Source organism: Entamoeba dispar, genomic scaffold (genome assembly GCF_000209125.1).
Source record: "Entamoeba dispar SAW760 scf_1105229463377 genomic scaffold, whole genome shotgun sequence".
NCBI lineage: Eukaryota > Evosea > Mastigamoebida > Endamoebidae > Entamoeba > Entamoeba dispar.
The window spans coordinates 1-26,348 of NW_001855662.1; the positions used below are offsets into that span (position 1 = coordinate 1).

Below are 26,348 nucleotides of genomic sequence, written 5' to 3' on the forward strand. Positions count from 1 at the left end.
TATTTTATTTATTATCTTTTCTATTATTTTGTCCTCTTCTTTTTATCAAATACCATATGAATTTCATCAATTATTATTATACTTACTTCTTCTATACTTTTTTCTTCAATCATTTTATTAATTATTCCATTCCCTTTCTCAATTGTAAATATCCCAATATCAAATTCTTTATCTATCTTTCGATTTTGAAAATATCCTTTAATATTTATCTTTATACTTTCTAATATTTCTTTAAAATATTCTTCTTTTTCTTGTGCCATTGAAACATATGGTACTATATATATCATTTTCTTTTGTGTTTGACAATATCGTTCTATCATTAAAATCTCACTCACTAATGTCTTCCCTGAACTCGTTGGCGCACTATACACTAAATTCTCTTCCCCTTCTCTAACCCCTTTTTCTTTTAAACATTCCTCTTGCCACTCAAATAACTCTTTTATCCCTCTCTTTTCATACGCTTTTCTCACACTCTCTATCTTAACATATCTTTCTATCCCTCTTCTTCTTCTCTCCTCTATCTTCCCTTTCCTTTCTCTTCCAATCAAAAGTCTTTCTCCCTCTTCTCCTCTCTTTTCCTTTCTTCTTTCACTCTTCGTCATTACCGTTTTTGGTTTCTTTATAAACACCGTCTCATATTCTCTCTTATATCTCGTTATTATCTCTTCTTTCCTCTTTTCCATTTCTTCTTTTTTCGTTCTTTCCCTTTTTTTTCTTAAAAATCTTTCAATTATCTCGAACAAATATTCAATTAATAAAAAGGATAACAAAAAATAATGTTAAGGATGGAATTTCTTTCAAAATTCCAAATAAATTCGAGTTCAAAAATTGAGAAACAGCAAGTCACTGTTTCTCGGCGCTTGGATTTAGTTTTAAACTAGCAATCATTCCTCTTCCTTTGCAGTCATTAAAAGAATATTGCCCTAGCGCAAGGATAAGTGTATCTTTTTGTGTTCTCTTTAAATAATTGTTCCACGTCGGCGAAATTATGAATAGTAAAAGAATTATTAAAAATACTTGTTAATTAGTTATTTCTTTGTTAAGTTCTCCCAAAATAAATAATTATAAAAAACTTATTTATTAATAATTTGTTACTTGTTTTGTTTCTTATTAATTATTATATTTTCTTCAATTTTTTTTCTAACTCTATAACCCATTTCTTATTTATTCAACTTACGTCAGTATCATACTCTTTAAACGACGTGCCTTTAATTGGCTTTATATGTCTATTTGATTGTTTATTATTTTGTTGTGTTGTGCTTAGTATTTTTTGGTATGTAGTAACTAATACAATATAATTAATAATAATCTTTTCAATTGCCATTCAATTATTTGTTGTTCCATTTTGTATTGACTAATAATTGACTCGAAGGTATAACTTCTTTTTTGTATGATTTTATGAAAAGGCTAATTACTGATATGATTATTTTATTTTAATACTTTTTGAGTACTTTTATGTATTTAAGTAGATTAAATAAACTGAGAAAGTGAAGGGAATTAACTGGAATAGACCATGATAATTATATTAATTTTATCATATGTATAATTATATTAGATACTGAATTCTTTTATAACCTTATTCTTTTTTTTATTATGCATCAAATTCTGTTTGTAAAAAATTAAATATAAGCACATCCCTCATTTATCTCTTATCTTTTTTATTTAACACAATAATTCATATCCAATTTCAAACTATTTATGTCTATTCTAATTAATTAAACTTTATGAACATATTCATAGAACTCAGTAAACTTTTTTTAAATATTAAGTTATAAGTAAGTTATTGTTTATTAATATTTGAGATATAAACAAGCACAATAATTAGAGAATTTCTGATGAAAATTATTGAGTATTAAAATAAGTTAAATATAATCTTATTTACAATAGAATATGAATAAGTTTTATTACAAGAAGATGTTCATTAACTTAAATTGTCTCAAAACTTTCATATAAGATATTTATAATATATAAAGCAACATCAGAATAATCGAAAAATAAATTAACCACAACAAAATGTAATAATGAAATATCTTATTAAAGAGTTAAATAAATGAGTGTGGGCATTCAAGTTAACGATAAATCAATTGTTTATTAATAATATCATATCGAACCAAGAAATGGACACAAACATAAGTGATATGAAAAAAAATGCTTAGGATGAATACAACAGTACTGAGACAAAAAGGATAACAGGGATCGTGAATAAAATATGTTCGTATTATAAAAGTACACTAATTGATTAAAAGAAAAATTTACATTTTACACCTTTTGAAAGAAATGAATTATACCTATTATTATTTTTTTTCATTGACTTATTGTATCAGTATTGGTAACGTCATATTAAATAAATAATATTCTTTAAAAAAATGATGTTGATACATAATTTAGTTAAAGGTGAGGCTTAATAGATTGTAGTATCGGATAAATATTGTTGATTAACTATAAAACAATTTATGAAATATAAAAGTATTGTACATAGATATGAAAAGGGTTAAAGAAGTTGCCAAATTATAGTTTATTAATGAAAGTATAAAAATAAATACTGGCTCTTTTCTATTAAGGATTTAATTAGTTACTCATAAACGATTTCATTTATGATATCATAGAAATATTGTAGTCCCATAAAATGCAGGCTCTTATTATTTGTCTCAATATCTCTTCTCATTTTATTTACTAATTATTAATGTTTAACACCTGTTCAACAATTTTCTTTCAATAGATTTAATGATTAACCAGAATAATAAATTACAAGTGAAAATCATTTTAATTACAAAATCAATAACACTATTTAAAATAAATAAAAAATTTACAACAACCATCAATCAAAAAAATAAACCAATAAAAATAAATAGTTAACAAGTACCAGAAATCAAATTTAATTTTCAGCTTCTTCTACGGTTTTAGTAACGAGACCTTTGAAACTAGCAACTGGAACATATGAAACGAGAGTATAGAATTTTCCTTCTTCACCTTCAATTGGAAGTCTGGCCATTCTAACTCTAATTCTGTCAGCAACTGATCTAATACCTTGGCTCCAAATGAATTGATTTAATCCCATATCGAATTTAACAACGTGTGTTTTCATAGTTTTAATAGCAAGGAATCTAATGATTTTAATTGCTTTTGGTGCTCTCTTCTTGAATGATTCTTTGTGAAGATAAGCATGCATGTGAATAGTCATTTCACGGGTAATTGGAGCCATTTCTTTTTGCTTAATTTCCTTGGCTGGTTTTTTATTGGCAGCCTTGGCTTTTTTAGCTTCTTTACGAGCTTTGTTAGCCTCTCTGTATTTTAAAACACGTGGATTAGTGGTCTTGGAAACAGCCATCAACACAGATGTTTACCCTTTTCTAGTTCTTTCATTTTAGGTTTTACCAATTTTATTATTTTATTATTTTTTTAATTATTTATTTAATGTTATATATAACATAAAAAAATTTATAAAAATTTTAAATAATAAAAAGGAACTTAAAAAAATTGAAGAGAAAAACTAAAAAATAATATCAGAATTATGTTCCTTGAAATATTGGCTCAAACTCATTTATTAGAACATTCACCATCTACTAATATCCTTCAGCTATTACCACTTCAATCAAAGGCAGAAGTGTTAACAACTATTTTTAGAGAACTACTTGATAATAAAGAAAACTCACAGGCTATGGTTAAAGCCAAACCCCATTTACTTTTTTTCTATGAATTAATTGGTTCATGTTTCTCTTTGCCGTTATCACATTCAATATTAACTCAACGTGGGTTAGATATTTATAAAAATTGGATTAATGAAAAAGAATTTAGACCAAAACCAGTAGATGATGATTTTAATGGATTCTTAATTATCATTATAAAACAAATGTCACAATTCTTTGAAAATGAACCAACAACAATGATGGAACAAGAAGATATGAGAAATTCTCTTTCTGTTCAAATATTATTATTTATAAGACAAATTTATGTTACTTATCATGACTCTTTCTCACCAGAAGTTAATGACACTATTGTAAGAGTATTAATTGGTATTTGTAAAAAATATTTTGAACATTTAAAACTCCCAGAAAATTCTAATGAATTTCATGCTGAAGTTGAATTATCACTTTATATCCTTCATGAAAGTTGGATGCTTTCAGAAGAAATGAATATGGATTTATGGGAAGTTATTTGGAGAGATTATTCTACATGGTCAAATGAAGTTGAAACGATATCTCAATGGTATGGTCTTCAACAATCATTAACAGAAACTGTATTAAATAATATTGGAAAGAATTTAGATACAGTAGAATTTGAAGTTCAATGGTTACCTTGGCATAATGAACATGTATTAGAGAAATTTATTATGAACTTATCAACTAAATATATTAATTACGCTTTCATTAGATTCTCTAGATTTGTTGGTAATTGTATTACTAAATCACAAAAAATTGCTTTACACGCTACTCATGCAAATAAACTTCTTATTGAAACTTTTTATGATTATCCTGCTGAAGTATGTGATGGAAATATTGTATTAAAAATTTATGGTGATTTCTTATTCCAAACAATGGTAATTAATAGAGAAAAATATGATGATACCGTTAATATGGCTTGTGACACTATATTAAAATTATTTGTTAATTTTGCTCCTAGAACTACTTTTAAAACAGAATATGTATCTAACCTTTATGCTGGATTAATTAGTATTTTAGATACCCCTAATCCTGTTTCTGTTACTATATTATCATATCCATTAATTCTTGACTTACCACTTCCTGGTGTTGAAATGTTATACCCACATTATATTAGATACATTTATGAAGTTGTTACTAAAGTAAATCCTCAACCTTTATTAAGAGCAAATTTATATCAGATACTTGCTAAAATAATTCCTAGAATGACATTTTATGCATCAAGACCACTTCCAATTGTAACTACTGAAATTTTTAAAGATTATAATCAAATGGTTAATATGGTAGAAGAAATATTATCTAAACAATTAAGAGATGAAAATGATTTACAACTTGTTATTGATTTATTTGAAGTATCAAGAATTTATCTTTCTGAAATAAAATCAATTTCATTTACTGAATTATTATTATCATTATTAACTAGACAATTCTCACAATGGACTAATTCTACTACTTTAATTAAAATTCCACAAATTGGATCAGCATTTTATAAATTATACCAAACCTCTGCTTCATTAAATTTAAAGAATAATAAATATCTTGTTAACCTTTCTGATACTTTAATGAAATGTTATTGTAATTTAATTACAGAAGCTAATTTCCAAATTAGCAAAGTAGGTGCATTTGTTATTGATATGAATCTTTTGTTAAGATATATTTTTGGACTTATTGGATATGTTCCAACAGTATCATTTGGTAATTATTCACGTGTTATTGATCGTTTAAATATTTTATCTAATGAAGCAAGTCATGAAGTCTCTGATAGTATTACAATGTTTAATAAAAATATTACAATTAATAAAGTTAATACTATTCTTTATAGTCATTCTCCAATTTGTGAATTATCTATTGGTATAAGCGCACCTGAATTACTTCAGTATCACTCTATTTTTGTTTCTAGTGAAAGTTCTCTTGTTACATTAATTGATCTTCCAGCATTTTTCTTACAACCAGAATTACCAATGCTTATGATTATTAGAACTTCACATTGTCAAACTGTTTGTGGTGTTCAATTAATGCCACCTGTTCCACTTCCAGATATTCCAGAACAACAAGATGTTACTGGTAAAGAAATAACATTTGAAGTAAGTAATAATGGATATTACAAATTTAAAGGAATTGAAGGTATTTCCAAAATTACTGATGTTAAACCTTATAGTGAAAAAGCTCAACAACTTATTAATTCACTTAAATCAATTAAAAGTGATTTAATTCCAATTGACCCTTATCAAGATATGCCAACAATTGATATTAATACTACAACATTCCCAACACCTCTTTCTACTTATACTGTAGCTAAACTATGTTGTGCTTTAAATGTTTTCCCAAATACAACAACATTAAAACAAGTACCATTTTCACAAGATTTTATTTCTAAGACATTAGTAGAATTAGATAGAATTGCTACTAGACCACAATATATTGTTTCATTAGTTAATATTAAAGATGAACAAATTGTTGATAATACAAAAGAATTTGAATGGTTTGTACAACGTTTAGGATGGATTGTTAAAGTAGCTGATGGATCATATAACTTATTCCCAGAATCAATCATGGACCTTAAACAAGACATTGTTGCATTACCAATGGTAAGTACTCCAACAGAACAAATTATTTTCTGTCCAAATTCTAGAATAAAGAAATTAGAAACTCAACAAAAATTATGGAAATTGTCTGATGTTATTATTTTATGGGGAAATTGTTCTGAAAATACTCAACAATGGGCTATGGATTCAATTGTTCAAGGTAAACAATTTATTGTTATTGAACCACTTCCAGATGGTAGATATGCTATTTATAATGAAGACATTCTTGGTATCGACTATGTTGTTCTAAGTGCTGAAGGTTTAATTACTTTTGTTACTGGAACTATTCGTTCTATTATTCAACACTCAGAAACAACTTATTCTAATGCATCAAGAAGACAAGGAATTATTAGTCATGTATATAATACAATGGCATCACCATTAACTCCAGTTAATTTTGTTTTTGATGCTAATACATGTAAACTTCCTCCAGCACCTGTAATGAGTTTTGGACCATCTGATTTTAAAATACAAAATGGATGTAAGAGTAAAGCAGTAATGGCATGTTTGAATCGAACATTTGAAAACAATCAATCAAACCAATAAAACAATTATTTTGGTTTTTTAAACTTTATTTTTTATTATTAATTTTTATATAAAACAAAAAAATGAAATAACCAAATAAAAATTTGTATAACATCAAAATATTTACTTGGTCGGTCTCATTTTACCATTAGCAGCCATATTCTTCATTATAACATCAACTGCTAACATAAATACTCTTTTGATATTTGAACCATCAGTAGCATTTGTTGGATTTGTATATACTTTCTCATTAACTGCTCCTTCAATATTTGCAGTTCCATCAGCACCAGAAATATTCATTTCTTCAGTTTGTAATTTTCCAGTAAATAATTGTTGAATATATTGTGCACCCATTACGGCATTATCTCCTCCTGTATATTCAGGGAAAATTGTATTCAATGGAACTTTAGTTAATTTTTCTTCAAAAAGATCCATCTTATTTAAGAAAATTAATTTAACAGCACCTTTTAAAAATTCATTTGTCATAATATCTTTAAAGACAGCAATAGACTCAGTTAATCTAGAAGTATTACCATCTTCATATAATTTCATATCATACTCAGCAAGTGATGTAACAAAAATAGCACAATCTACATCACTAAAGAAAGATACCCATTTCTTACGTTCAGATCTTTGTCCTCCAACATCAATAAGATGGAATGGGATATCTTTAACAACAAAATCGTATTCATGAATACCAGTAGTTTTAGTCCTGTTATGAATTAAATCTTCTTCAGTTGGTACATAATCTTCCATTGCAATTCTTTTAACATTTTCAAATAAGTATTTAGCACAATCTGGAAGTTGGAATTTAGCAGATTCTTCATAGGTGGCTTGAATTCCTTCATCTGCCCAAAGTGCTTCAACATCACCAACAAGTTCTGGTGAAAATGGAAGAGTAACAGGGTCTTCTGTAGTAAATTCTTTACTTTTAGGTTGATATTTCATTGGATGATTTAAAATGGCTGATTGTTCAATTAATGTTCTCATACAAGTAACAACATTACTACAAATAGATGATTTATGAGTAGCCCTTTCTTGTTCTGGGAATCCTCCTCCAAATAAAATTTTTAATTGTTTTGCAATAGTTGATTTACCACTTTCTCCACTACCAAGTAACATAACAGTAATTGGTTTACTTTTAGCCATTTCAACAATTTGTTTATCAATGCTGTTATCTTTACTTTGTCCGCAACCCATATTTTTATTTTTTTCAGTTCTTTTTTTTTAATTAATTACTAATTCAAACCTTGATATACTATTCCTCTTTTTTTGGGGCTTTTTTGCTTTAATTTCTTTTCTTTTTTTTTTCTATTTTTATTCTTTTTATGTTTTTTATTTTTATTTTTTCTTTTTTCATAAACAACTAACTCGTTTTTTTAAATTTTTTACTATTTATTTTCTTTTTTGAATCTTTTCTTTATTGTATTGAAACTATTTTTTAAAAAAACTAGGGTTCTTATATTATAAATTCTTTAAATTTAAAATTATTAGAAAAAACTATTTATATAATTTAAATAGAACATATCTGATTTTAGAAAAGATTCTATTAAAAGTTAATTAAATGAAAAGTATTTCACATTTTCACATATGATTGATGCTTAGGAACATACACAAACTCTTTTGGAGCTGGTCCAAGAAACATCTCGGTAATTTTAATATAATCTTCTAATCTGTCTGATGTTAATAATTTTTCCATATCATCTCGATAACACATAACTCTATCATTTCTTACTTTAATTGAAATTTCTTGATTAGTCTCTATTACACAATGAACTGGTACATATCTTGTCATAAATGTTAAGTGATGACACATAAATTCTCTTGTTTTACTAATTCCTTGTGCGTCACTTCCCCAATGGGAAAGTCCGTCTAGTGCATATTGTCTTAAAATATCAAGACGTTCTGATGATGATATGTCCCAATCTCTTTTTTCTTTAATCTCAGTATAAATCCATGGTTTTATTAATGCCCCTCTTCCAATTGCTACAGTCGCAACACCACATTCTAATGCCTTTTGATAATCTTTATATCCATAAATATCTCCTACTCCTATAACTGGGCATTGGGTAATTGTTGTAGCTTGTTTTATAAAGTCCCAATCAGCTGATTTAGTATAACGTTGGTCTCTAGTTCTTCCATGAATACTTACCATCGCTGCTCCATAATTTGCACAATTTGGTAATAAAACGTCTTGGATTGTATTACTACTCTTTCCAGTTCTAACTTTAATTGCTACTGGTCTTTCTGTAACACTTCTCATGGCATGAAGTAATGATTCAATTCTTTTTGGTCGTTCTATTAATTGAGCTCCCATTCCTTTTTTATATACATAATCAATTGGACAAGCACAATTTAGTTCATAAAAATCACAATCAACAGAATTTAAAACTTGACATGCTTTTGCTGCTAACAATGAGTTGCCAACACACAACTGAATTCCAAATATATCTTCTGATGGGTCTCTTTTAACTAAAGCCCATTCACTTGTTTTACCTTCAACTAATGATTCAGCCATAATCATTTCTGTCATTGTAACATCACAACCAAATCTTTTAACTGCTTTTCTAAATGGTAAATTACCAAAAGTACATAATGAAGGAAGAATTAACTTTCCTTTTAAGTCAAGTATTTTCTTTTCTGGAACAGGAAATTCTTCAGGTATTTTAAATTCAAATTTATTTGTTCTTAAAACATGTAATGTCTCTGGTTTTTGAGTATTTAAAGGTTCTTTAAATGGATGCAATTTCATTAATTCATTGTTTGTTATTAACTCTCCTTGTTCATTAGTATGAGATTTATACCATCCACATGTATATCCATTTGGACAAAATCCATACTCTTTATACAATGGACATATTCCTTCTAATAAATCAGTTCGTTTAGACAAATATTCTTTAAGGTCATGCGAATATTTACAATTCTCTCTTTCACATTTACCAGTTTTCATAAAATTAAGACAAATTCCATCGTTTTGTTCTTTAAGTATTTTTTTTCTTTTTTTCATTGATTTCTTTGATAATGGGTTTGGTTGTTGTTTTCTTTTTTCTTTTACTTCTTCTGTTCTTTCTTGACAACAAGGTGTTTGTTCATTTGTTGAAGGAGATTGACTATTGTCTTCCATGTGATGTTGTGTTGATTAACTTTAAGATAGAAAAATGAAAAGAAACCCTATAATCACAATTTTGAATCTTTGAAAGTATTATTGTTGTTCTATTTATCCTTTAACTTCAAACAAAATCATTCTTTTTTTTTCTCAAAGTTAAATTATTTCAATGAAATAAATTAGTTTTATTCATAGCCATTATCTTCTTCGCTTTCTTCTTTGACTTCTTGTTCTACCTGTTCGTTTGGAATTTTTTCCATTACTTTTTCCAATATTTTATATATCTCTTTAAATGTTGGCCTTTTTTGTGGTTCAATATCCCAGCATCGATACATCATTTCCCAAATATCATTTCCAATTTCATCATCACTTTCTTCTATTTTTGTGGATTTTGATAATTCTTCTTGTGTTTCTCCATATCCATCATCTTCAGATACCTCTTCTTCACATGCACTTCTATTTATAGTTTGAATTGGATGTTTAAGATAATCAGGTTTTTCTAAACGAGTACCAGCATTAACAGAAGGGATAACATCTTCTTTATTTAAAGCAGAGTATGGAAGTTTTCCTTTTGTGAATAATTCCCATAAAGTAATTCCGTATGCCCAAACGTCATTTTTTATTGTAAAAATTCCTCTTGCAGCAGCTTCTGGTGCAGTCCATCTAATTGGCATTGTTTTAGCAGTAGATTTAGCTGCATATTCTCCAGTTTCAGATTTACGAGATAATCCTAAATCTGCTACTTTACCACGAATTCCTAATTTATCATGAATATAAAGAACATTTCTTAATGCAAGATCTCTATGAACAATTTTTTGTGACTCAAGATAAGCCATTCCAGAAGCAACATCCATAGCACATCTTACATAATCTTTGAATATCATTCTTTTAGATTCAGGATATTTACCACCTTTATTTTGGACATAGTCTAATAAACAACCTTCAGCTAAATCAATAACCATAAATAAACTTTCTTCATTTTTGTATAAACCATACATCGTTATTACATTAGGGTGTTTCATTAATTGTGTAACATATGCTTCTTTAATTATTTCTTGTAATTTTTCTGGTTTATCTAATGCTCCATCTATAGCCTTCATTGCAACAGGAGTAGTTCCAAGCCACATTCCTTTACAAACAACTCCAAATGCTCCATTTCCTAATTTTTCACCTACTTCACATTCTGTAAGATAATTAAAATTTTTAAGAGCATCTTCTCCAAATTTATTATTTTCATCATATACATCAGACCTTTTAGAAATTAGTTCAGCACTAACAATTGGATCAATTTTTAATTCTTCACAAATTGGTTGATCAAGTAAACAAAATGTATCATCTGTATTAAATCCATTTTCCAAAAGAATCTTTGAGATTTCATCATAATCACATTTTGAGATTTCGAGTGTTTTTTGTACCTTTTCATCTAGTTTGGGTTTTTCTCCTACTTCAACCGAAACGCATGAAACTCCATTTACAATAACACGAGTTGAACTATTTACTAATGAATTAATTGAAAAGAATTCATCAAAACTTAATACAGAAATATTTTTATCAAATGATCCAAAAGCAAAGATAGAATCTTTAAGTAAACAAATACCACAATCAGGAGCAACAAATTCTATTCCATTATCTTTTTTATATAATGATTTAGTTTTAGTATTAAGAATATATATTGATGAATTTCTTTTGTATGCACCTAATCTACCACCAACAAGAACTGCGATTTTTTTACTTTCAACAAAAACTGATTGAAGATTTAATAATTCAAGATTAATTGGAGAAGGAATAGTTTCCCATTTTGATTTATAAATATCATAAATATAAATATTCTTATTACTAACATTATTATCTCCTTTACCACCAATAATATAAATAAGTCCATTATCATCAATAAATGATGTGTGTTGTGCAATACCTCCAAATGGTAATTTTTGTATTTTAATATCATCAGTTTTAGTGTCATAACTATATTATTAATTTCTTTTATTAAATAAAATTAATTATTATCAAACATTATAAAAGAGTCACATGGAACTCCTTTTGTTTTTCCTTCAATTGGAATTAACCCTCCAATAATATAAATTTTACTACTTTTAATAACTGAAGTATGAAAACTTCTTTTAGATAAAGAAGGAGAGTCAAAGTGAGTTACTTCAAATGTATTTACATTGATCTTATCAATACCTGAAATACCATCTGGATTATTTTTATTAGTTCCTCCAATAACATAAATGACTTCATTATCAAAAGTAATTGTATGGTGCTCTCTTCCTAATTTAAAATTCTCCAAATTACCAAGTTTTCTCCAAATTAAATTTGAAATATCAAATTGCCATAAATTTTCAATAAATTGGTCTGTTTGTATTTTTCTTAATGACCCTCCCTGAAGATAAATATATCCATTTCCAGAACATAATTTAGGTGATATGGTTTTGAAGTCAGGATGTTCGTTATTTCCTTCATTTGGTATTTCAACTATTTTTTTAATTGTAACTTCAGACATCTTCTCTTTATCTAATAATTTCACTTTTTTAAGATGGTTTTACATTGGTTCTAACTTTTTATTGTTTTTACTGAAGAAAAGCGGATAAATTCCCTTCCTTTCATACAAAAACGACTCTATTTTCTAAAACAAAAGAAGAAATAATAAAATAACAAAAAAATGGTTTTAGAAAGTACATTTGATCAAAATAATCAGCGAAGTCAGGAAATTAGGAAAATATGAAAAATGATATATTCTGATGAATAAACTGAACTCAAAATATCATTACATTACTCTTTTTGAAATGCCTGAAATCAAAACTGTAATTGAAGCACCAAATGACCCTAATTCACCACCTATTGGAATATATGGACATAGCACATGTTATGGAGATTGTAAAATGTATGTTTATGGAGGATGGATAGACTCAGAAAAGAAGTATAATAATTGTTTGTACATTTTTGATTTCGAATCATTAAAATGGAAAAAAGTAATATTAGATATACAATTTGAACGAGCATATCATACTGCAACTTATTATAAAAAAAAAATTTATTTAGTTGGTGGATTACAATATGAAGAAATCATGAAAGGAATTGATGTTATTGATACAGAAAATTATTCAATTAACAAACTTAAGATAGCGTTTGGTGAAGTTCCTGGAAAATATTTTCATTCTACTGTGTTATATAAAGGAGCGTTATATATTTATGGTGGAAGAACAAATTCAAAGAAAAGTAATGATGTTGAAGTATTTTCAAAAGATTTTATTAAATTCGATATTGATAGTTCTTCTTCTTTTATTCTTGGAGGTAAAGATGAAGATTTATACAGAGAAAAACATGGATGTTTTATTACAAGTGGTGGGAATATGTATATTATTGGTGGATATACTACTAAAGGAGAATCTGTTAAAATTAGTAGATTTAATATTGACACACAAAGATGGTTTGAATGTAGTAATTTTGATTGTCCAAAAAATGAATTACGTTTTGGGTATTTCAAAAATGAAGACATAGCAATTTCTGTTTATGGAAATAAAGGAGAAGAACCGATGGATGATATTTATTATTATGATGTCCATGGGATGGGAAGTGAAAAAATGATAAAAGGAAATATTAAAAATAATTTTATGGAACAAAAAACATGGGGAAATACATTAATACCATTTTCATTTCGAAATGGAGGATCATTTTTTATCATTATTGGAGGAGAAAAAAGTACAAAACCAATGATTGTTTGTAGTATTGAAAATAAAAATATGAAATGGGAAGATCTTAAAAAAGTTGTTGAAGAAGAAAAATTAAGTATTCCACAACAAAAAATAATTGTTAATGAAGAATTATATTACTTTTTAAAGAAATATAATTTAACTCATTTAATAGAAAAACTTCTTGAAGCTAAAATTAGTGATTATAATACTCTTCATTCTAGTTCTACTGCTTTATTAATTAAATCTGGGATTAAAAAAGGTTATGCTATACAACTATCAACAGCTATTGCTAAAGAAGATGGATTATCTTCTTCTAAATTACATGGAAAATATGAATATCTTACGGATTGTGAAATAGGTGAAAAATTAGGAAATGGAGCATTTGGAGTTGTTTGTAAAGGAATGTGGCTTGGAACTACTCCTGTTGCAATGAAAGCAGTTAATGGAGCATTAGATAAACCAGAAAAATTAATTGAATTAGAAAAAGAAGCAACTATTACACAATTAATGAAACATCCAAATTTAATAACGATGTATGGTTTGTATAAAGAAAAAGATACAATTTTCATGATTCTTGATTTAGCTGAAGGTTCATTAGATAAATTAATGAGTCGTGAAAATCCAAAAAATGAACGTGCAAATATAACATTTAAAAAACAAATTAAAATGGCTATTGATTGTGCATCTGGAATGGCTTATTTAGAATCATTGAAAATTGTTCATAGAGATCTTGCATTAAGAAATTTATTATATGTTCATGACGATAAAGGGGGTTATATCACTAAAATTGCTGATTTAGGATTATCACGTCAAACAGCAGATGGTAATTATACAACTCAATCAAAAATATTTCCTAAACGTTGGACAGCTCCAGAAGCTGGTGATCCTAATTCTCCAACATATCTTCAATTTAATACAAAAAGTGATGTATGGTCTTATGGTGTTGTTTTCTGGGAAATTTTAACAAAAGGCATTATTCCATACTCCTCTATTGCTAAAGCTCAAGACGCTCTTGATGCAGTTATTAAAGGACTTCGTTTAGATAAACCAAGTATTCTTGAAGAAAATGGAAGTGTTGGGGATAAAGTTTGGGAAGTTATTACGAGTTGTTTTAATACCCCAAACAAACGCCCACGCTTTAGAGACTGTTTCAAATCACTCACAGAAATTTATGACTCCCTTCAAGAAGAAGAAGTTATTATTCCACCATCAGAAGAAGAAGAATCAGATGATGGAGGATATGAATAATAACAAATTATTCTTATTATTAATCTTTTTTCATTTTATATAATAAATTATTTGAAAAGAGTGAATAATTATAAAAAATAAAAAATTCATAACCAGAAAGAAAACCCTTAAATAAACCCTTTAATGCATTTTCATGTCATCCTTTGTTTCTAACCACACTAGAATTGGACCACAATTCCTTGATTCTATTTTAAATCAAATTCACTCAACTAAAGAAGTAGGTAAATTTGCTCAAATTAGTAAAAAATATAATCAAATTGTTTGCACAAAAAATAAATTACAAAGACTTGACGATCCATCTCCATTAATTTTTGGAGGTGCAAGTGTATTTAATGGACAATTTAAAAATTTAGTTAAGTACATAAACGATTATAGAATGTCTATTGCAACTATTCTTGAGGTATCAGAAGAAGAAGATTTCTCTTTAATTAAGAAATATCCAACATGTAGAATGTTATTAAAACACTGTATTGATCTCACTATTCGATGTTTAGAAGAAATGGACTTATCATATTTTAATGGATTAAGTATAAAGAAATTATCTGTTGATTATTCATTACTTTCATTTAATCAAGAACTTAAATATCCTTTAAATAATCTTATTCCATTCTTTTCTAAATCATTAGAACAAATTACGTTAGACAATGTAATGTTAGATGATAAATATTTACCAAGTATTCTTGCTCTTTTAAAAGATAATAACCCAAAAGCTGAAGTTAAAATAGTTGTTGTTCAAAAAAGTAATTATCTTTATGATATAGAAAAGATTAATAAAGTAAATGATAATGTAGTTATTGTTCTTAAATATGATATTCTTAATCCTTTTTCTGAACAAATTTGTGAGAAGATTGTTACTGAGGAACTTTATCTTCATCCTTCAATTTTCCAAAAATATCTTGTTACTCCTGCTAATAAGTATGTTGCTGCAAGTGTTGCTCAACTTATTGATAAATGTGCTATTCAATATCTTTGTCTTGAAAGGGCTGTTCCTGCTTCAGAAGTTCCTGATGTTGAAATTGATAAATTAAAAATTACAGGAAGAATTCCTCGACAATTTTATCAAACACAACAATTAAAAACTATTAGATCATTAGAAGTTACTGAGAAAACAATTCAACAAAAAACTGAAGAACATTATGATTTAACACAATTTACTCATTTAACAGAATTAAAAGTTGGAGACGATTTAGAATTTAAGTCAAAAAAGAGAATCATTAATCTTCCAAATACAATTAAAGTATTGTATTGGAGACAAAACTTTGCTCATATAGGTAAAGATGTTAGTGTAAATGGACAACTTGGAATAAAAGGTCTTAACAAACTTGAATTTGTTTCATTTGAGCCAATAGAAACAAATTTTGAGAATGTTGTATTCCCACAATCACTTAAAGATTTAAGATTTAATAGAGCACCATTCTTAACAGACATGCAACAAATAGGAACGTTGAACAATTGTACTCAACTTATTCTTGCAGATTGTGAATCATTAAAAAATCTAATTTTCCCAAAGAATTTACAAATCTTAAAAATATCATATTGTACTCAAGTTACTTCTCTCAATTTAGTTTCATTAACCAATTTAACTAATTTGGAATTAGGTCAATTTGCTGGAACAACTATGCAATTACCATTAAGTCTTAAAGAATTTACTTTAATGCAATCTCAAAAATTAATTCATTTAGACTTAACTTCTACTTTGATTGAAAATTTCAGTATTGATAGATGTGAACATATTAAACAAGTTATTCTTCCTACTTCTGTTAAACAAGTTAGTTATAAAGATTGTGATCTTTTAGAAGAAATAGATGTTTCACAAATGAAAGATTGTAAACAATTTGGAATTGAAATGTTACCAGAATTACGTGTTCTTAAGTTATCAACAAGTATTGTCCATTTAAATATTGTTGATGTCGAATCTATTGAGGCTATTCAAGACTTAAGATCATTTACTAGTTTAGTTGATGCACAGTTTATTAATTGTTCAAAAATTAAACAACTACAATTACCAAAACAATTAAAAACTTTATCTCTTGATGATAATGCCTCTTTATCACAAATTAATCTTTCTGAATTAACTCAGTGCAAGGTTATTGTCTCAAACTGTGAACAATTAAAATCATATTAATTGAAACAAGTTTTTAATTAATGAATTCTTTACATCTTTTTGTCAGTGAAAACTCTAGAATTGGCATCAAGTACAATACAGGTTATATCATCTGTGCACAATTTGAGTTTTATGAAATAAATTTTTTATTTAAACTAGATATTATTTAAGGTATAACTTAAACTTATTTATAATAACTAACATCTTTATTTGTTTGTGTATGACTTAAAAACAAATCTTTTTCTCTTTTATATAAAATGAACAAACAGTTATTATACCAGTTATTCTAAATTAGGCCTCTTGTTTTTGATTGAATTCATTTATTTTATTTATCATTTCAAGATTTAATTTATGTAATTCATCAAAATCTTTCTTAACATCAGCATATCCTAATTCTTCTACTCTACTTTGTGTTTTTTCAAATTTTTCTTGATTGAGAAGTGTGGTTGAGTTAAGTTCTCCTCGTTGAGTTTCTAATAAAACTAATGAATTAAACAAATCGTTCATTTTAGTTATTTGAGTGATTAACGAATGTTTTGTTTCTTCTTTATATTTTGTATTTTCTCTAATTAGTCTAATGAGACTGATATAATTCTCAGAGGTTTTGATTTTCAATTGAGTTAAATCAGATTTTATAGTATTTGTGTTGTTGAATATTTTTTCAAGTTCTTTATCTTGTTTCTTTAAAAATTTAGTCATACAAATAGTTCTATCAATATACGTTTGTCTTTGCATTCTTTTATCAAGCTTTGTATTGATTTCTTCTTTTTCTTTAATATCCTCATCTAGACTTTGGATTTCAAGAATAATAGCTTTTCCTTTTTGTCTTATTTGTTTAACTTCCTTTGCTTTTTGTTTTGTTTCTTCAATAATTAAGTCATTTTTCTTTTCATTTTCTTGGACTTCTTTCTTCATTTCATCTTCATAAAGAGTCCATTTTTGTTTAAGACCTTCTAACTTACTCATTTCACTTTGTTTAAGTTCTTCTAATTTTTCTATGTACTCATCTTTATCATTTGCATCAATGTCTTTAACTTTTTCTCTTATGACTTTTTGTCTCTCAAGTGACCTTTGTTTTCTCTTTAACTCTTCTTTTTCTTTTATCATTTCTTTTAATTCATTTTTGCCTTCACTGATATAGTCCTCTACTTTTTCAATTCTTGTTTTGATTTTTTGTAGTGTTTCTTCAACTTCTTGTCTTTCTTTAACTATGTCATCTAATTCACTCTCTAATCGAATCTTCTTTTCATTTTTACTTTCTTTTAATTCAACAGCAACCATAACATCATCACTATCTTCTTTTTCTTCATCACTATCTTCTTTTTTAATAATTTCTTTTCTTACTTGAATCTTTGCATTAATTTTCATTTCTGCTATAATATCATTTTGCTCTTCTACTTTCTTTTGTGAGATTTTTTGGAGGATTGAACTAACTCTTTTTCTTTGATTAATATCTTTTTGTCTTATTGGTGTTGGGGGAAGGATTCTTCTCTTTTTTTCACCATTTGTGTTATGAACAATATCATACAAAGTTTTGCTAATAGAGTTTCTGATTGACTTGTTTGTAGATAGATCGTCAGGAATATATTTCATTAAAAAATTTAAAATATTTGTAACGTCTGTTGTTTTTGGATATAATATTTGATGATAACCAATAGACTCACTAAATCCCATCTCTTTAATAATCGATGCTTGCTTTGCACAAACACGTACTTTTTCTGAAGTTTGTTTAGGAATTGAATCAGTGAATATTCCATATTTTTGTTGGTCAATTAATTTAAGTATTTGTGTTGTTAAATTATAAAATACTCCACCACCACTAATTATTCCTTTTAGTGTATTAATTCCTTTTGGAATCACAACACCACAATTATGCAATGATCCAAATAATATTTCTTCAACTTCTTGCATAATAAAATAAAATTATTTTTTGTATAGTTTTTTTTTTATTTTAAGTTTATTAGAGATTGTTTCATAATTTTGATAAAATGAAAAATATAACAAAAAGAAAAGACATAAAAATAAAACTAACGAACTCAAAAAAAAAAAGGAAGAAAAAATACTGAAAAACATTTTTAAAAACGAATGAACGAAACCAAAAAGGATCAAACAATGGATGGATTTCTGACTGAAGTTGAAAGTAAAGAAATTCGTGATTGTACTCAAATGGTATCTCAAGAGTATCGATCTGAGGAATTTGTTTCATTAGATAAAATTATTCCCATTTTAAGAGATCCAATGGCAGATACAGGAGATTTAAATGTTCGATTAGTAGCAGCAGAAAAAGCTATGGGAATTGTAGTACATAAATATTTTTCAGGATTTAATAAAACAATACACAATTATTCACAAATTAAAACACGAATGGATCAAATAAATGAAAATATCAAAGAAATGAAGAAAGGATTAGTTGAAAGTCGTAATAAAATAATAACAACAGAAAATGAAGAAACAGCTAAAAGGTCAGAAGAAATTGCAGAAGTATATAAAGATAGATTAGAACAAGGATATGTATTAGAATATATTAAAACTATTAAATGGTTATTACAAGTACCACAAGAAATTAAAGAATATATTTCTCAAAATTATTATCTTCATGCTATTCTTCTTATTAATAGAGCATGTAATGCTAGTAAATCACCAGCTATTCAAAAAGTTGTTGATTTAAAAAAAACATTAGATGATATGGAAAGGTTTCGTGAACAATTTGCATATATTATGAAAAATAATTTAGAAAATTTATGTATGAAATATGCAATGGGAATAACAAGTACTTCAATGACAGCAGCAGAAATTGAATATGCAAAACATCAACAAGTAAATCAATATCCTCATAGATATACAAATTATGAAATTGATACTGAAATGTGTACACAAGAAAATTTAGCATTAAAACCAGATTATGATTATAATGAACAAATGTATTCATTAGCTAATGCTTCATGTGTTTTAGGTGATAAAATTTCAGAACAAATTGCGTTTGCTGTTTTAGAAGGAACTGTTAATAAATTATCTTTTGTATTTGGTCTTCATAGATTATCTCTTGATAAAAAAGTACCTGAAGAAGTTTCTTTTATTGATTCATCAACATTTCAAAAGATTAAAGGAAAAACTCAACATTTATCATCAGTAGATAGATTTGATATGTGTTTAAAAGTTGTTTTTAGATTAATTTGTGTTCATGTTGCACTTTGTTCAAAAATGGAAGAGTTCAAAAGAACTAAAATGCCAGAATATAGTAAAAGTATTTCTCTTGATGAAATTAATATTTCATTTGCTACATCAGCTGTATCTAAATTAAAAGAATCAAATGCTGCAATAAAAAGATCAGGATGGGGAAGAAAGTTAAAAGCTATTCAATCTAAAGCAGAACAAGAATTAAAGGAAAGAGTGGAAAAAGCAGAATCAGTTGAACTAACAAAAGTTGACGAAAATAAAGGTTTTGTTAACAGTTGTTTAGAACTTGCTTGGTCACAAATCCAAACTTTTCTAATAAAAGTTTTAAATAACAGAATATTTGAATCAGAACATTCTAAACAAAAAGAGGATGAAGGAGAACTGTTTTCGTTTGCTAATTGCGATATTGGTGGTGAAAAAGAAGAAAATCAAAACGAAAAATATAGACTAGCAAAGAAAACTCTCACTAAAGAAAATATCAAAAAACTTATCTTTTCTTTAGAGTCTTTCATTAAAGATGTAAGTAAAACTTGTCAATTTGAACCTGATAAATTTAATCCATTAAGAAATATTATCTCGATGAAGAAAGATGATTTGGCACATAATTTATTTGATGACTAATTAATTGATATTTTACTTATCTTCTTTTTTATATTTTCATTGATTCTTTTTAACTATATGAACACTCTTCAATTTACTTTGTGGTGTTAACTTTATTATCGTTGTTTTCACTCTTGTTATTCTTTGTATTAATAAATAATCTTATAACTCTAATTCTTTAATTAAAATATATAAAACTCTATTTCAACTTTTATTCTTTTTATATTTGAATGAATTATTATTCTAAAGAAAAGAAGTTTTACTGTTCATAAAAGTAATAATGTTACAACGTTTTAAAGGACTTACAAGGGAGACGTAGTTTATCAAACAAGACTTTTGTTTCATAGAAGTTGTTTGTTTTCAAGTGGTTAAATAAAAGAAATAATTAACAAATGTAAGGGTCAATAGGTTTTGTTCAGACAGAGCCAATATTAAATTTAAATTATCAGAAATGTTGTGAGTATAGTAATGAGTTTTTAAATGATAAATGACAGAAGGAATTTCTATGACCATTCTAATGAAATTTCAAATAAAATAAAACAAAAATAATTTCTTTTTGATGTCTCAAAAAGAAAAAACAAAAAATAAAACAACAAAAATATAAGAACTAAGAAAAAGAATATGAATAATCAAGTGTTTGGTGCCTTATTAGAAGATGTTCCATTAAAAGAAGGACTTCCATTACCGGTATATGACTCATTAAAATATTTTAAAGAAAATCCGACGTTATTAGAAACAGAAGGATTATTTAGAATACCAGGAAATATGTTAGTAGTTAATAATTTAAAGAAAGAGTACAACGAAGGAAAAGAAGTAAATTTAGAAGGAGAAAATATTCATACTATAGCTTCATTATTTAAATTATATTTTAGAGAATTACCTGATAGTTTAGTTACAGAAGAAAATACTGATTTATTTCTTGTATTTATTGAATTAGATAAAATAGATAAAAATCAAACAATTAAAAAATTACAAAATGTATTAAAAGAATTACCACTGTTTGTAACATTCTTTTCTTATTTTATTACTTTAATATTAATTCATTTATAGAGTTCATTTTAGTGTTTTAAAATCATTAATTGGATTTTTAGTTCAAATTACTGAAAAGAGTGATTTAAATAAAATGAATTCAAGAAATCTTTCATTAATCTTTGGTCCTAATATTTTTAATCATCAAGAGGCTTTAGATTTAGTTCGTCCTGATAATCCTGCAACAACTTGTACTCAATATTTCATTGATAATTATCATCAAATCTTCGACTCTTTAGATGTTTCTTTTCCATTATTAAATACTGTTGATAATAATACTAACACCCTTCCTCAAAACTCTCAAACCAATGAATTTAATTCTCAACAAGTACTCCCAGCTTCTAATCATTTAGCCATTCCAAATAAACCACTCCCTAGTGTTCCAATTCATAGAAATTCTTTACAAAATATCCCACAAAAACTTGATGATAAAATAGTAACTCAATCACATTTACAAACGGAACCTGAATAATACAATTAGTTAATTAAATGAAATACCAACACATTTCTTTTTTTTTATTTATTCTAATTGAAAGACAAGTATCTTTTGAGCTACAAATTTATCATTTCTTAATCCACTAAATAATTCAGTACTACATGGTGGTACATCTTTAAAATTCTTAATAAATTCTCTCTTCTTCATTGGTGAACATTCAAACTGACCAATTTGATAACAACCAAAGATAGTAAATAAGTTAGTACCTCTATTAGGAAAGATTACTAATGAATTATTTGTTTCATTTGGTAAATATCGAGTCATAGGAATACCAAATGAATTCTTACATGTAAAAACAAAGAATTTATCGTCATCGCGTACAGCTTCCCATCTACTCTTTGGTGGTGAAGAAATACTTTTACCATGAAAAGACCCAAAAACATCAGTAGTTCCTGTAACTATAAAAATACTAAAGTTTGTTCTATTACATAAACTTCTATTTAATGAGATAATATCTCTTCCATTTACATCTGAATTGTATATAACTTCTGCTTTACTAGTTTCAGTCCATTCAATAACTTGTTTAATGTATTTTTCATCAATACCTCCATATTCATCTGCTTTGTTTTTTGCAAGTGCTACTGCATAAGGAACTGGTAATCGTTCTTCAACATATCGTATTTTAATATCACTGAGTTGTTTTTGTGCTGCTAAATTAGCAATAATCGGTAATAACGGTGAAGGTGGAATACGTCCTACTGAACAATCAACAGCAATTTCAAAAGCTTCAGGAGACATTTGAATAAGTTGTTCTTTAGTTGAATCTTCTTGTGAAGCTATTTCAGTTGTATGAGAAGTGAATGCATTAAAATCTTCAATAGAAAAAGAATAAAGAGATTGTAAATATTGCATTAAATCATTATCAGGATGTTGAGAAAGATAATTAATAGCTTGAGGTGAAGTATTGATATGTAATGTATGAGATAAATAATGATTTAATATTATTGAATGTAAGTTAATTGTCTTATTAAGAGAAATGAGGTATGAAGAAATAGATTCAATTGTCTGTTCAGAAGGAAAATTATGTTGGATCATTAATTGAAAGATTTTTATTATTTTTTCTAAAAGATCTTTTTTAGATATTTTTTAGATGACTTGTCCATTGTGTTTAACCCCTCTAACCAATCCAATAACACTTCCGTGTGGCCAAATTATCTGTAGTGATTGTGTAGATAGTCTTTTACTTGGAGGGAGTGAAATGAAATAGGTATTGTTATAAGAAAATATAACTGATTTATTATACAATAAATAAAAAGTGGCTATAAAAAACAAGGAGTTAAATAATCGAAAATGTTGTATAGCCGTCTGCACTTTGTGTTAAGAAAAAATAAAAAAAGAATAAGTTAATTTAAATTCAAAAGATATAAGAAAAAAAGATAAAATTAAAATAGACTTTCTAAATTAGAAATAACCCAATTTCTTACAACACATGTATTGAATAGGAACTTCTTGAAGAGCAGCAACAGCAAATGCAATGTCAGGATTTTCTACTCTTGGCCCAATAACTTTATTAAAATTAACAAAATTGAAATTATCAAATTTGGAGTTACCTAATTCATCATCAAAAGTTTCCATCTTATCAAATGGTCCATCTCCTACTCCAATACAAATTATTGAAATAGGATAGTTAGAGGCTTGTTCTATTGCTGCTTTAGTTGCTTTTTCATTATCAACTTGACCATCTGCAATAATAACTAGAATATGATATGCTTGAGTTTTACGAACAATGTCAATGGTTTTGTTGATTAATGGAGCAAAATTAGTTGGACCAGACATTTGAACACTTGGAGTAATTTCATTGTATCGTTGTAAAACATGACCAAATCCATTACAAGGTGCATCATTTGGTAAAAATGAAAAAATTGATTTATTTGTTGTTGTAATGTCTCCAAATCCATAAACTGGAATTAAATGGTCATCATCAAATGGATCTAATGTTCTTCCAATAATGTCAATCACTTTTTGATATGGATTAAATGTTGGATCTTGTGGATTAATGGTATGAAGACATTGACCACCAAAAGAACGTTGTCCAGTCCATGTATTTGATTTAGTGTAGTCTATTCCAAGGATTAAATTAGAACTTTCTAAACCAGCTTCTCTTAATCCTTGTTGAAGTTCTTCCATTGTTTGGTAATTGTCTGGAATCATTTTTCGAGTATCAGCTGTTTTAACAGAGGTATTACTTTTTGTTGATTGTTTAGGTGATGTTTGTTTTGAGGAAGATCCACCCATGAAATATAAAAATGAAGATTGTTAGATATAGATTGGTTCTTCAAATATTTTATCTTTTAGGATTATGACTTTTTTTAGAAAAACTATTAAAAAAAGATAAAATCAAAAACCATTAAACTATAGAAAATGAGAGACAAGACTCTAACACTAAGAGACAACGTCATAACCTTCTTATTTATTCTTGAATTCATATTTTATTGGATAAATGCTTTTTTAGTATTTTGAATTAATTGAATGAATAGTTGAAGGCGTTGATCATAAGGATTATTCTCAATATCCTCAAAAACTTCTTTTGTTAATGAATCAATACGACTCAGATATTTTCTAGCCATTTCATCTTCATTACACATAAAATAATATCGACCATCATAATTAACTACTCCTTGAGTAAATGCACATTTACTATTATCATGAAATTCTTCTTGTTTTGAATCGGATTGAAGAAATGGTTGTTGACAAATAACAAAAGGAGATTGTAAAGGAGGATTTATTGATTGAATAGAAGTTTCACCTTTTTCATTAAAGTCTTTTGATTGTTTTTCTTTTTTATGTTTTAATTGGAAACAATTCATTTGCATTTGTTGTTTACAAGCAGCAGAATGTCCTTCTCCAATAGTGACAAGAACTACTTTTTTTTTCATAACAATTTGATATTTTGAACTAAACATTTTAGGCTCAAACAAAGGAAGAAATGAAACTTTATGAGTTGAACAAATATTATTTTCAAAGTTGAAAATAACTTGTTCTTTTTTAAATATTGTTCCATGAATTATTGTTCGTAATTGTACTTCTCTGACGAAAGCATGTGCACCACATCCTACTTTACTTGTTTTTTCTTTTCCTTTATTATACTCATTATTACTACAAATTCTTTTTACCCAAATTTTATGTTTTTCTTGTGATGTTGCAGCATCTCCATAACATCCTATTTGAACAACTTTATCTAAGAAACACAACGCTTTATCAAATACATCAAATACAAAAAAATGACTAATTCCAACACAATTTCTCATCATAGGTTCATTAAAATCAGCTTCTTTATCATAAACAAGTCCACCTCTTTTAGAAGTGAGCATCTAAAATAAATCTTTTTTGGTTTAAGTTTAGTTTCTTTTTTTTTTCTTTACTTTTTGAATGTCATATATAACATTTGTTAAATTATTAGGGTTAATAATAAAGAAGAAAACCCTTATCTATATATAAAGTATTTCTAACAATTTTTAGAAACTTTTAACATGTCAGTATTAAGTCATGATGCTATCATAAAAGCTTTTCAAACAAAAGAGATTGTTATCACCCCATTAAATGAAAATGCTGTTGGACCAGCAAGTGTTGATTTAAGTCTTGACAATGAATTTAGAATATTTAAAAATACAGATTCTCCATTGGACATTAAAGAGTCTACTAATTATAGAGAGGAAACAGACGTTGTTACAATTAAAGATGGAGAGTATTTTGAAGTGCAACCACACACCACTTGTCTTGGTATTACAAGAGAGACAGTTACATTGAGTAATGGAATTTGTGGATTATTAGAAGGAAGATCAAGATTTGCTCGATTAGGACTTTTTGTTCATATCACTGCATCATTTATGAACCCAGGAATTTCAAATAGACAAGTTTTAGAAATATATAATTCATCAAATGTTTGTTTTATTCTCTTTTTACTTAAAATAGAAGTGTATGTATTTATATATATAGAGAGTAATCCGTTTGTATCCAGGAGAGAGAGTATGTCAAATGATATTTATGAGAATGGATGGAACTGCCCAATATAAAGGTATCTTTGAACATAATTATTTATAAAAGAACCTTTTGATAATTTAACAGTTTTTTCTTATTAATTATTCTCTTATCATATTTTGTTATAATAAAATAGTAAATAATTA

General features: G+C 26.9%; 15 protein-coding genes across 15 annotated transcripts, besides 25 other annotated features; 6 read left to right on the forward strand and 9 right to left on the reverse strand.

Moving 5' to 3' along the window:
• Positions 1–23: 23 nt before the first annotated feature.
• EDI_043250 (DNA polymerase theta, putative) lies at positions 24–683 on the reverse strand (the record flags this gene model as incomplete). Its single annotated transcript, XM_001740929.1, has 1 exon — positions 24–683. One exon carries the CDS (start codon positions 681–683, stop codon positions 24–26), a length of 660 nt encoding a protein of 219 aa, XP_001740981.1.
• Positions 465–595: a microsatellite.
• Positions 500–696: a microsatellite.
• Positions 663–717: a microsatellite.
• Positions 718–1,051: 334 nt separating this feature from the next.
• Positions 1,052–1,126: a sequence feature (AT_rich).
• A 390-nt stretch (positions 1,127–1,516) lies between these two features.
• Positions 1,517–1,554: a sequence feature (AT_rich).
• A 783-nt stretch (positions 1,555–2,337) lies between these two features.
• Positions 2,338–2,368: a sequence feature (AT_rich).
• Positions 2,369–2,785: 417 nt separating this feature from the next.
• Positions 2,786–2,809: a sequence feature (AT_rich).
• A 66-nt stretch (positions 2,810–2,875) lies between these two features.
• Positions 2,876–3,328, reverse strand: EDI_043260 (60S ribosomal protein L31, putative; the record flags this gene model as incomplete). The annotated part of the gene is made up of 1 exon (XM_001740930.1): positions 2,876–3,328. The coding sequence occupies one exon, from the start codon at positions 3,326–3,328 to the stop codon at positions 2,876–2,878; it is 453 nt and encodes a 150-aa protein (XP_001740982.1).
• Positions 3,329–3,376: 48 nt separating this feature from the next.
• Positions 3,377–3,463: a sequence feature (AT_rich).
• A 48-nt stretch (positions 3,464–3,511) lies between these two features.
• On the forward strand, positions 3,512–6,790 carry EDI_043270 (uncharacterized protein; the record flags this gene model as incomplete). The annotated part of the gene is made up of 1 exon (XM_001740931.1): positions 3,512–6,790. The coding sequence occupies one exon, from the start codon at positions 3,512–3,514 to the stop codon at positions 6,788–6,790; it is 3,279 nt and encodes a 1,092-aa protein (XP_001740983.1).
• A 14-nt stretch (positions 6,791–6,804) lies between these two features.
• Positions 6,805–6,854: a sequence feature (AT_rich).
• A 38-nt stretch (positions 6,855–6,892) lies between these two features.
• On the reverse strand, positions 6,893–7,969 carry EDI_043280 (guanine nucleotide-binding protein alpha-16 subunit, putative; the record flags this gene model as incomplete). Its single annotated transcript, XM_001740932.1, has 1 exon — positions 6,893–7,969. One exon carries the CDS (start codon positions 7,967–7,969, stop codon positions 6,893–6,895), a length of 1,077 nt encoding a protein of 358 aa, XP_001740984.1.
• Positions 7,970–8,061: 92 nt separating this feature from the next.
• Positions 8,062–8,126: a microsatellite.
• A 17-nt stretch (positions 8,127–8,143) lies between these two features.
• Positions 8,144–8,171: a sequence feature (AT_rich).
• A 57-nt stretch (positions 8,172–8,228) lies between these two features.
• Positions 8,229–8,289: a sequence feature (AT_rich).
• Positions 8,290–8,345: 56 nt separating this feature from the next.
• On the reverse strand, positions 8,346–9,893 carry EDI_043290 (tRNA-dihydrouridine synthase, putative; the record flags this gene model as incomplete). Its single annotated transcript, XM_001740933.1, has 1 exon — positions 8,346–9,893. The coding sequence occupies one exon, from the start codon at positions 9,891–9,893 to the stop codon at positions 8,346–8,348; it is 1,548 nt and encodes a 515-aa protein (XP_001740985.1).
• A 167-nt stretch (positions 9,894–10,060) lies between these two features.
• On the reverse strand, positions 10,061–12,378 carry EDI_043300 (tyrosine protein kinase, putative; the record flags this gene model as incomplete). The annotated part of the gene is made up of 2 exons (XM_001740934.1): positions 10,061–11,840; positions 11,888–12,378. 2 exons carry the CDS (start codon positions 12,376–12,378, stop codon positions 10,061–10,063), a joined length of 2,271 nt encoding a protein of 756 aa, XP_001740986.1.
• Positions 11,677–11,704: a sequence feature (AT_rich).
• Positions 11,842–11,882: a sequence feature (AT_rich).
• A 238-nt stretch (positions 12,379–12,616) lies between the features above and the next one.
• Positions 12,617–14,818, forward strand: EDI_043310 (tyrosine protein kinase, putative; the record flags this gene model as incomplete). The annotated part of the gene is made up of 1 exon (XM_001740935.1): positions 12,617–14,818. One exon carries the CDS (start codon positions 12,617–12,619, stop codon positions 14,816–14,818), a length of 2,202 nt encoding a protein of 733 aa, XP_001740987.1.
• Positions 12,892–12,916: a sequence feature (AT_rich).
• Positions 13,471–13,491: a sequence feature (AT_rich).
• Positions 14,814–14,905: a sequence feature (AT_rich).
• A 46-nt stretch (positions 14,906–14,951) lies between these two features.
• EDI_043320 (uncharacterized protein) lies at positions 14,952–16,943 on the forward strand (the record flags this gene model as incomplete). Its single annotated transcript, XM_001740936.1, has 1 exon — positions 14,952–16,943. One exon carries the CDS (start codon positions 14,952–14,954, stop codon positions 16,941–16,943), a length of 1,992 nt encoding a protein of 663 aa, XP_001740988.1.
• Positions 16,944–17,057: 114 nt separating this feature from the next.
• Positions 17,058–17,092: a sequence feature (AT_rich).
• A 121-nt stretch (positions 17,093–17,213) lies between these two features.
• On the reverse strand, positions 17,214–18,833 carry EDI_043330 (polyamine-modulated factor 1-binding protein, putative; the record flags this gene model as incomplete). Its single annotated transcript, XM_001740937.1, has 1 exon — positions 17,214–18,833. The coding sequence occupies one exon, from the start codon at positions 18,831–18,833 to the stop codon at positions 17,214–17,216; it is 1,620 nt and encodes a 539-aa protein (XP_001740989.1).
• Positions 18,504–18,534: a sequence feature (AT_rich).
• Positions 18,832–18,885: a sequence feature (AT_rich).
• A 22-nt stretch (positions 18,886–18,907) lies between these two features.
• Positions 18,908–18,982: a microsatellite.
• Positions 18,908–19,024: a microsatellite.
• Positions 19,008–20,720, forward strand: EDI_043340 (uncharacterized protein; the record flags this gene model as incomplete). Its single annotated transcript, XM_001740938.1, has 1 exon — positions 19,008–20,720. The coding sequence occupies one exon, from the start codon at positions 19,008–19,010 to the stop codon at positions 20,718–20,720; it is 1,713 nt and encodes a 570-aa protein (XP_001740990.1).
• A 126-nt stretch (positions 20,721–20,846) lies between these two features.
• Positions 20,847–20,896: a sequence feature (AT_rich).
• A 424-nt stretch (positions 20,897–21,320) lies between these two features.
• Positions 21,321–22,200, forward strand: EDI_043350 (Rho GTPase-activating protein, putative; the record flags this gene model as incomplete). The annotated part of the gene is made up of 2 exons (XM_001740939.1): positions 21,321–21,697; positions 21,750–22,200. The coding sequence occupies 2 exons, from the start codon at positions 21,321–21,323 to the stop codon at positions 22,198–22,200; spliced, it is 828 nt and encodes a 275-aa protein (XP_001740991.1).
• Positions 22,201–22,248: 48 nt separating this feature from the next.
• On the reverse strand, positions 22,249–23,259 carry EDI_043360 (uncharacterized protein; the record flags this gene model as incomplete). The annotated part of the gene is made up of 1 exon (XM_001740940.1): positions 22,249–23,259. The coding sequence occupies one exon, from the start codon at positions 23,257–23,259 to the stop codon at positions 22,249–22,251; it is 1,011 nt and encodes a 336-aa protein (XP_001740992.1).
• A 283-nt stretch (positions 23,260–23,542) lies between these two features.
• Positions 23,543–23,616: a microsatellite.
• Positions 23,617–23,625: 9 nt separating this feature from the next.
• EDI_043370 (copine, putative) lies at positions 23,626–24,459 on the reverse strand (the record flags this gene model as incomplete). Its single annotated transcript, XM_001740941.1, has 1 exon — positions 23,626–24,459. One exon carries the CDS (start codon positions 24,457–24,459, stop codon positions 23,626–23,628), a length of 834 nt encoding a protein of 277 aa, XP_001740993.1.
• Positions 24,460–24,653: 194 nt separating this feature from the next.
• Positions 24,654–25,535, reverse strand: EDI_043380 (uncharacterized protein; the record flags this gene model as incomplete). The annotated part of the gene is made up of 1 exon (XM_001740942.1): positions 24,654–25,535. One exon carries the CDS (start codon positions 25,533–25,535, stop codon positions 24,654–24,656), a length of 882 nt encoding a protein of 293 aa, XP_001740994.1.
• Positions 25,536–25,694: 159 nt separating this feature from the next.
• EDI_043390 (uncharacterized protein) lies at positions 25,695–26,265 on the forward strand (the record flags this gene model as incomplete). Its single annotated transcript, XM_001740943.1, has 2 exons — positions 25,695–26,105; positions 26,161–26,265. The coding sequence occupies 2 exons, from the start codon at positions 25,695–25,697 to the stop codon at positions 26,263–26,265; spliced, it is 516 nt and encodes a 171-aa protein (XP_001740995.1).
• Positions 26,266–26,316: 51 nt separating this feature from the next.
• Positions 26,317–26,348: part of a sequence feature (AT_rich) that runs on past the window's edge.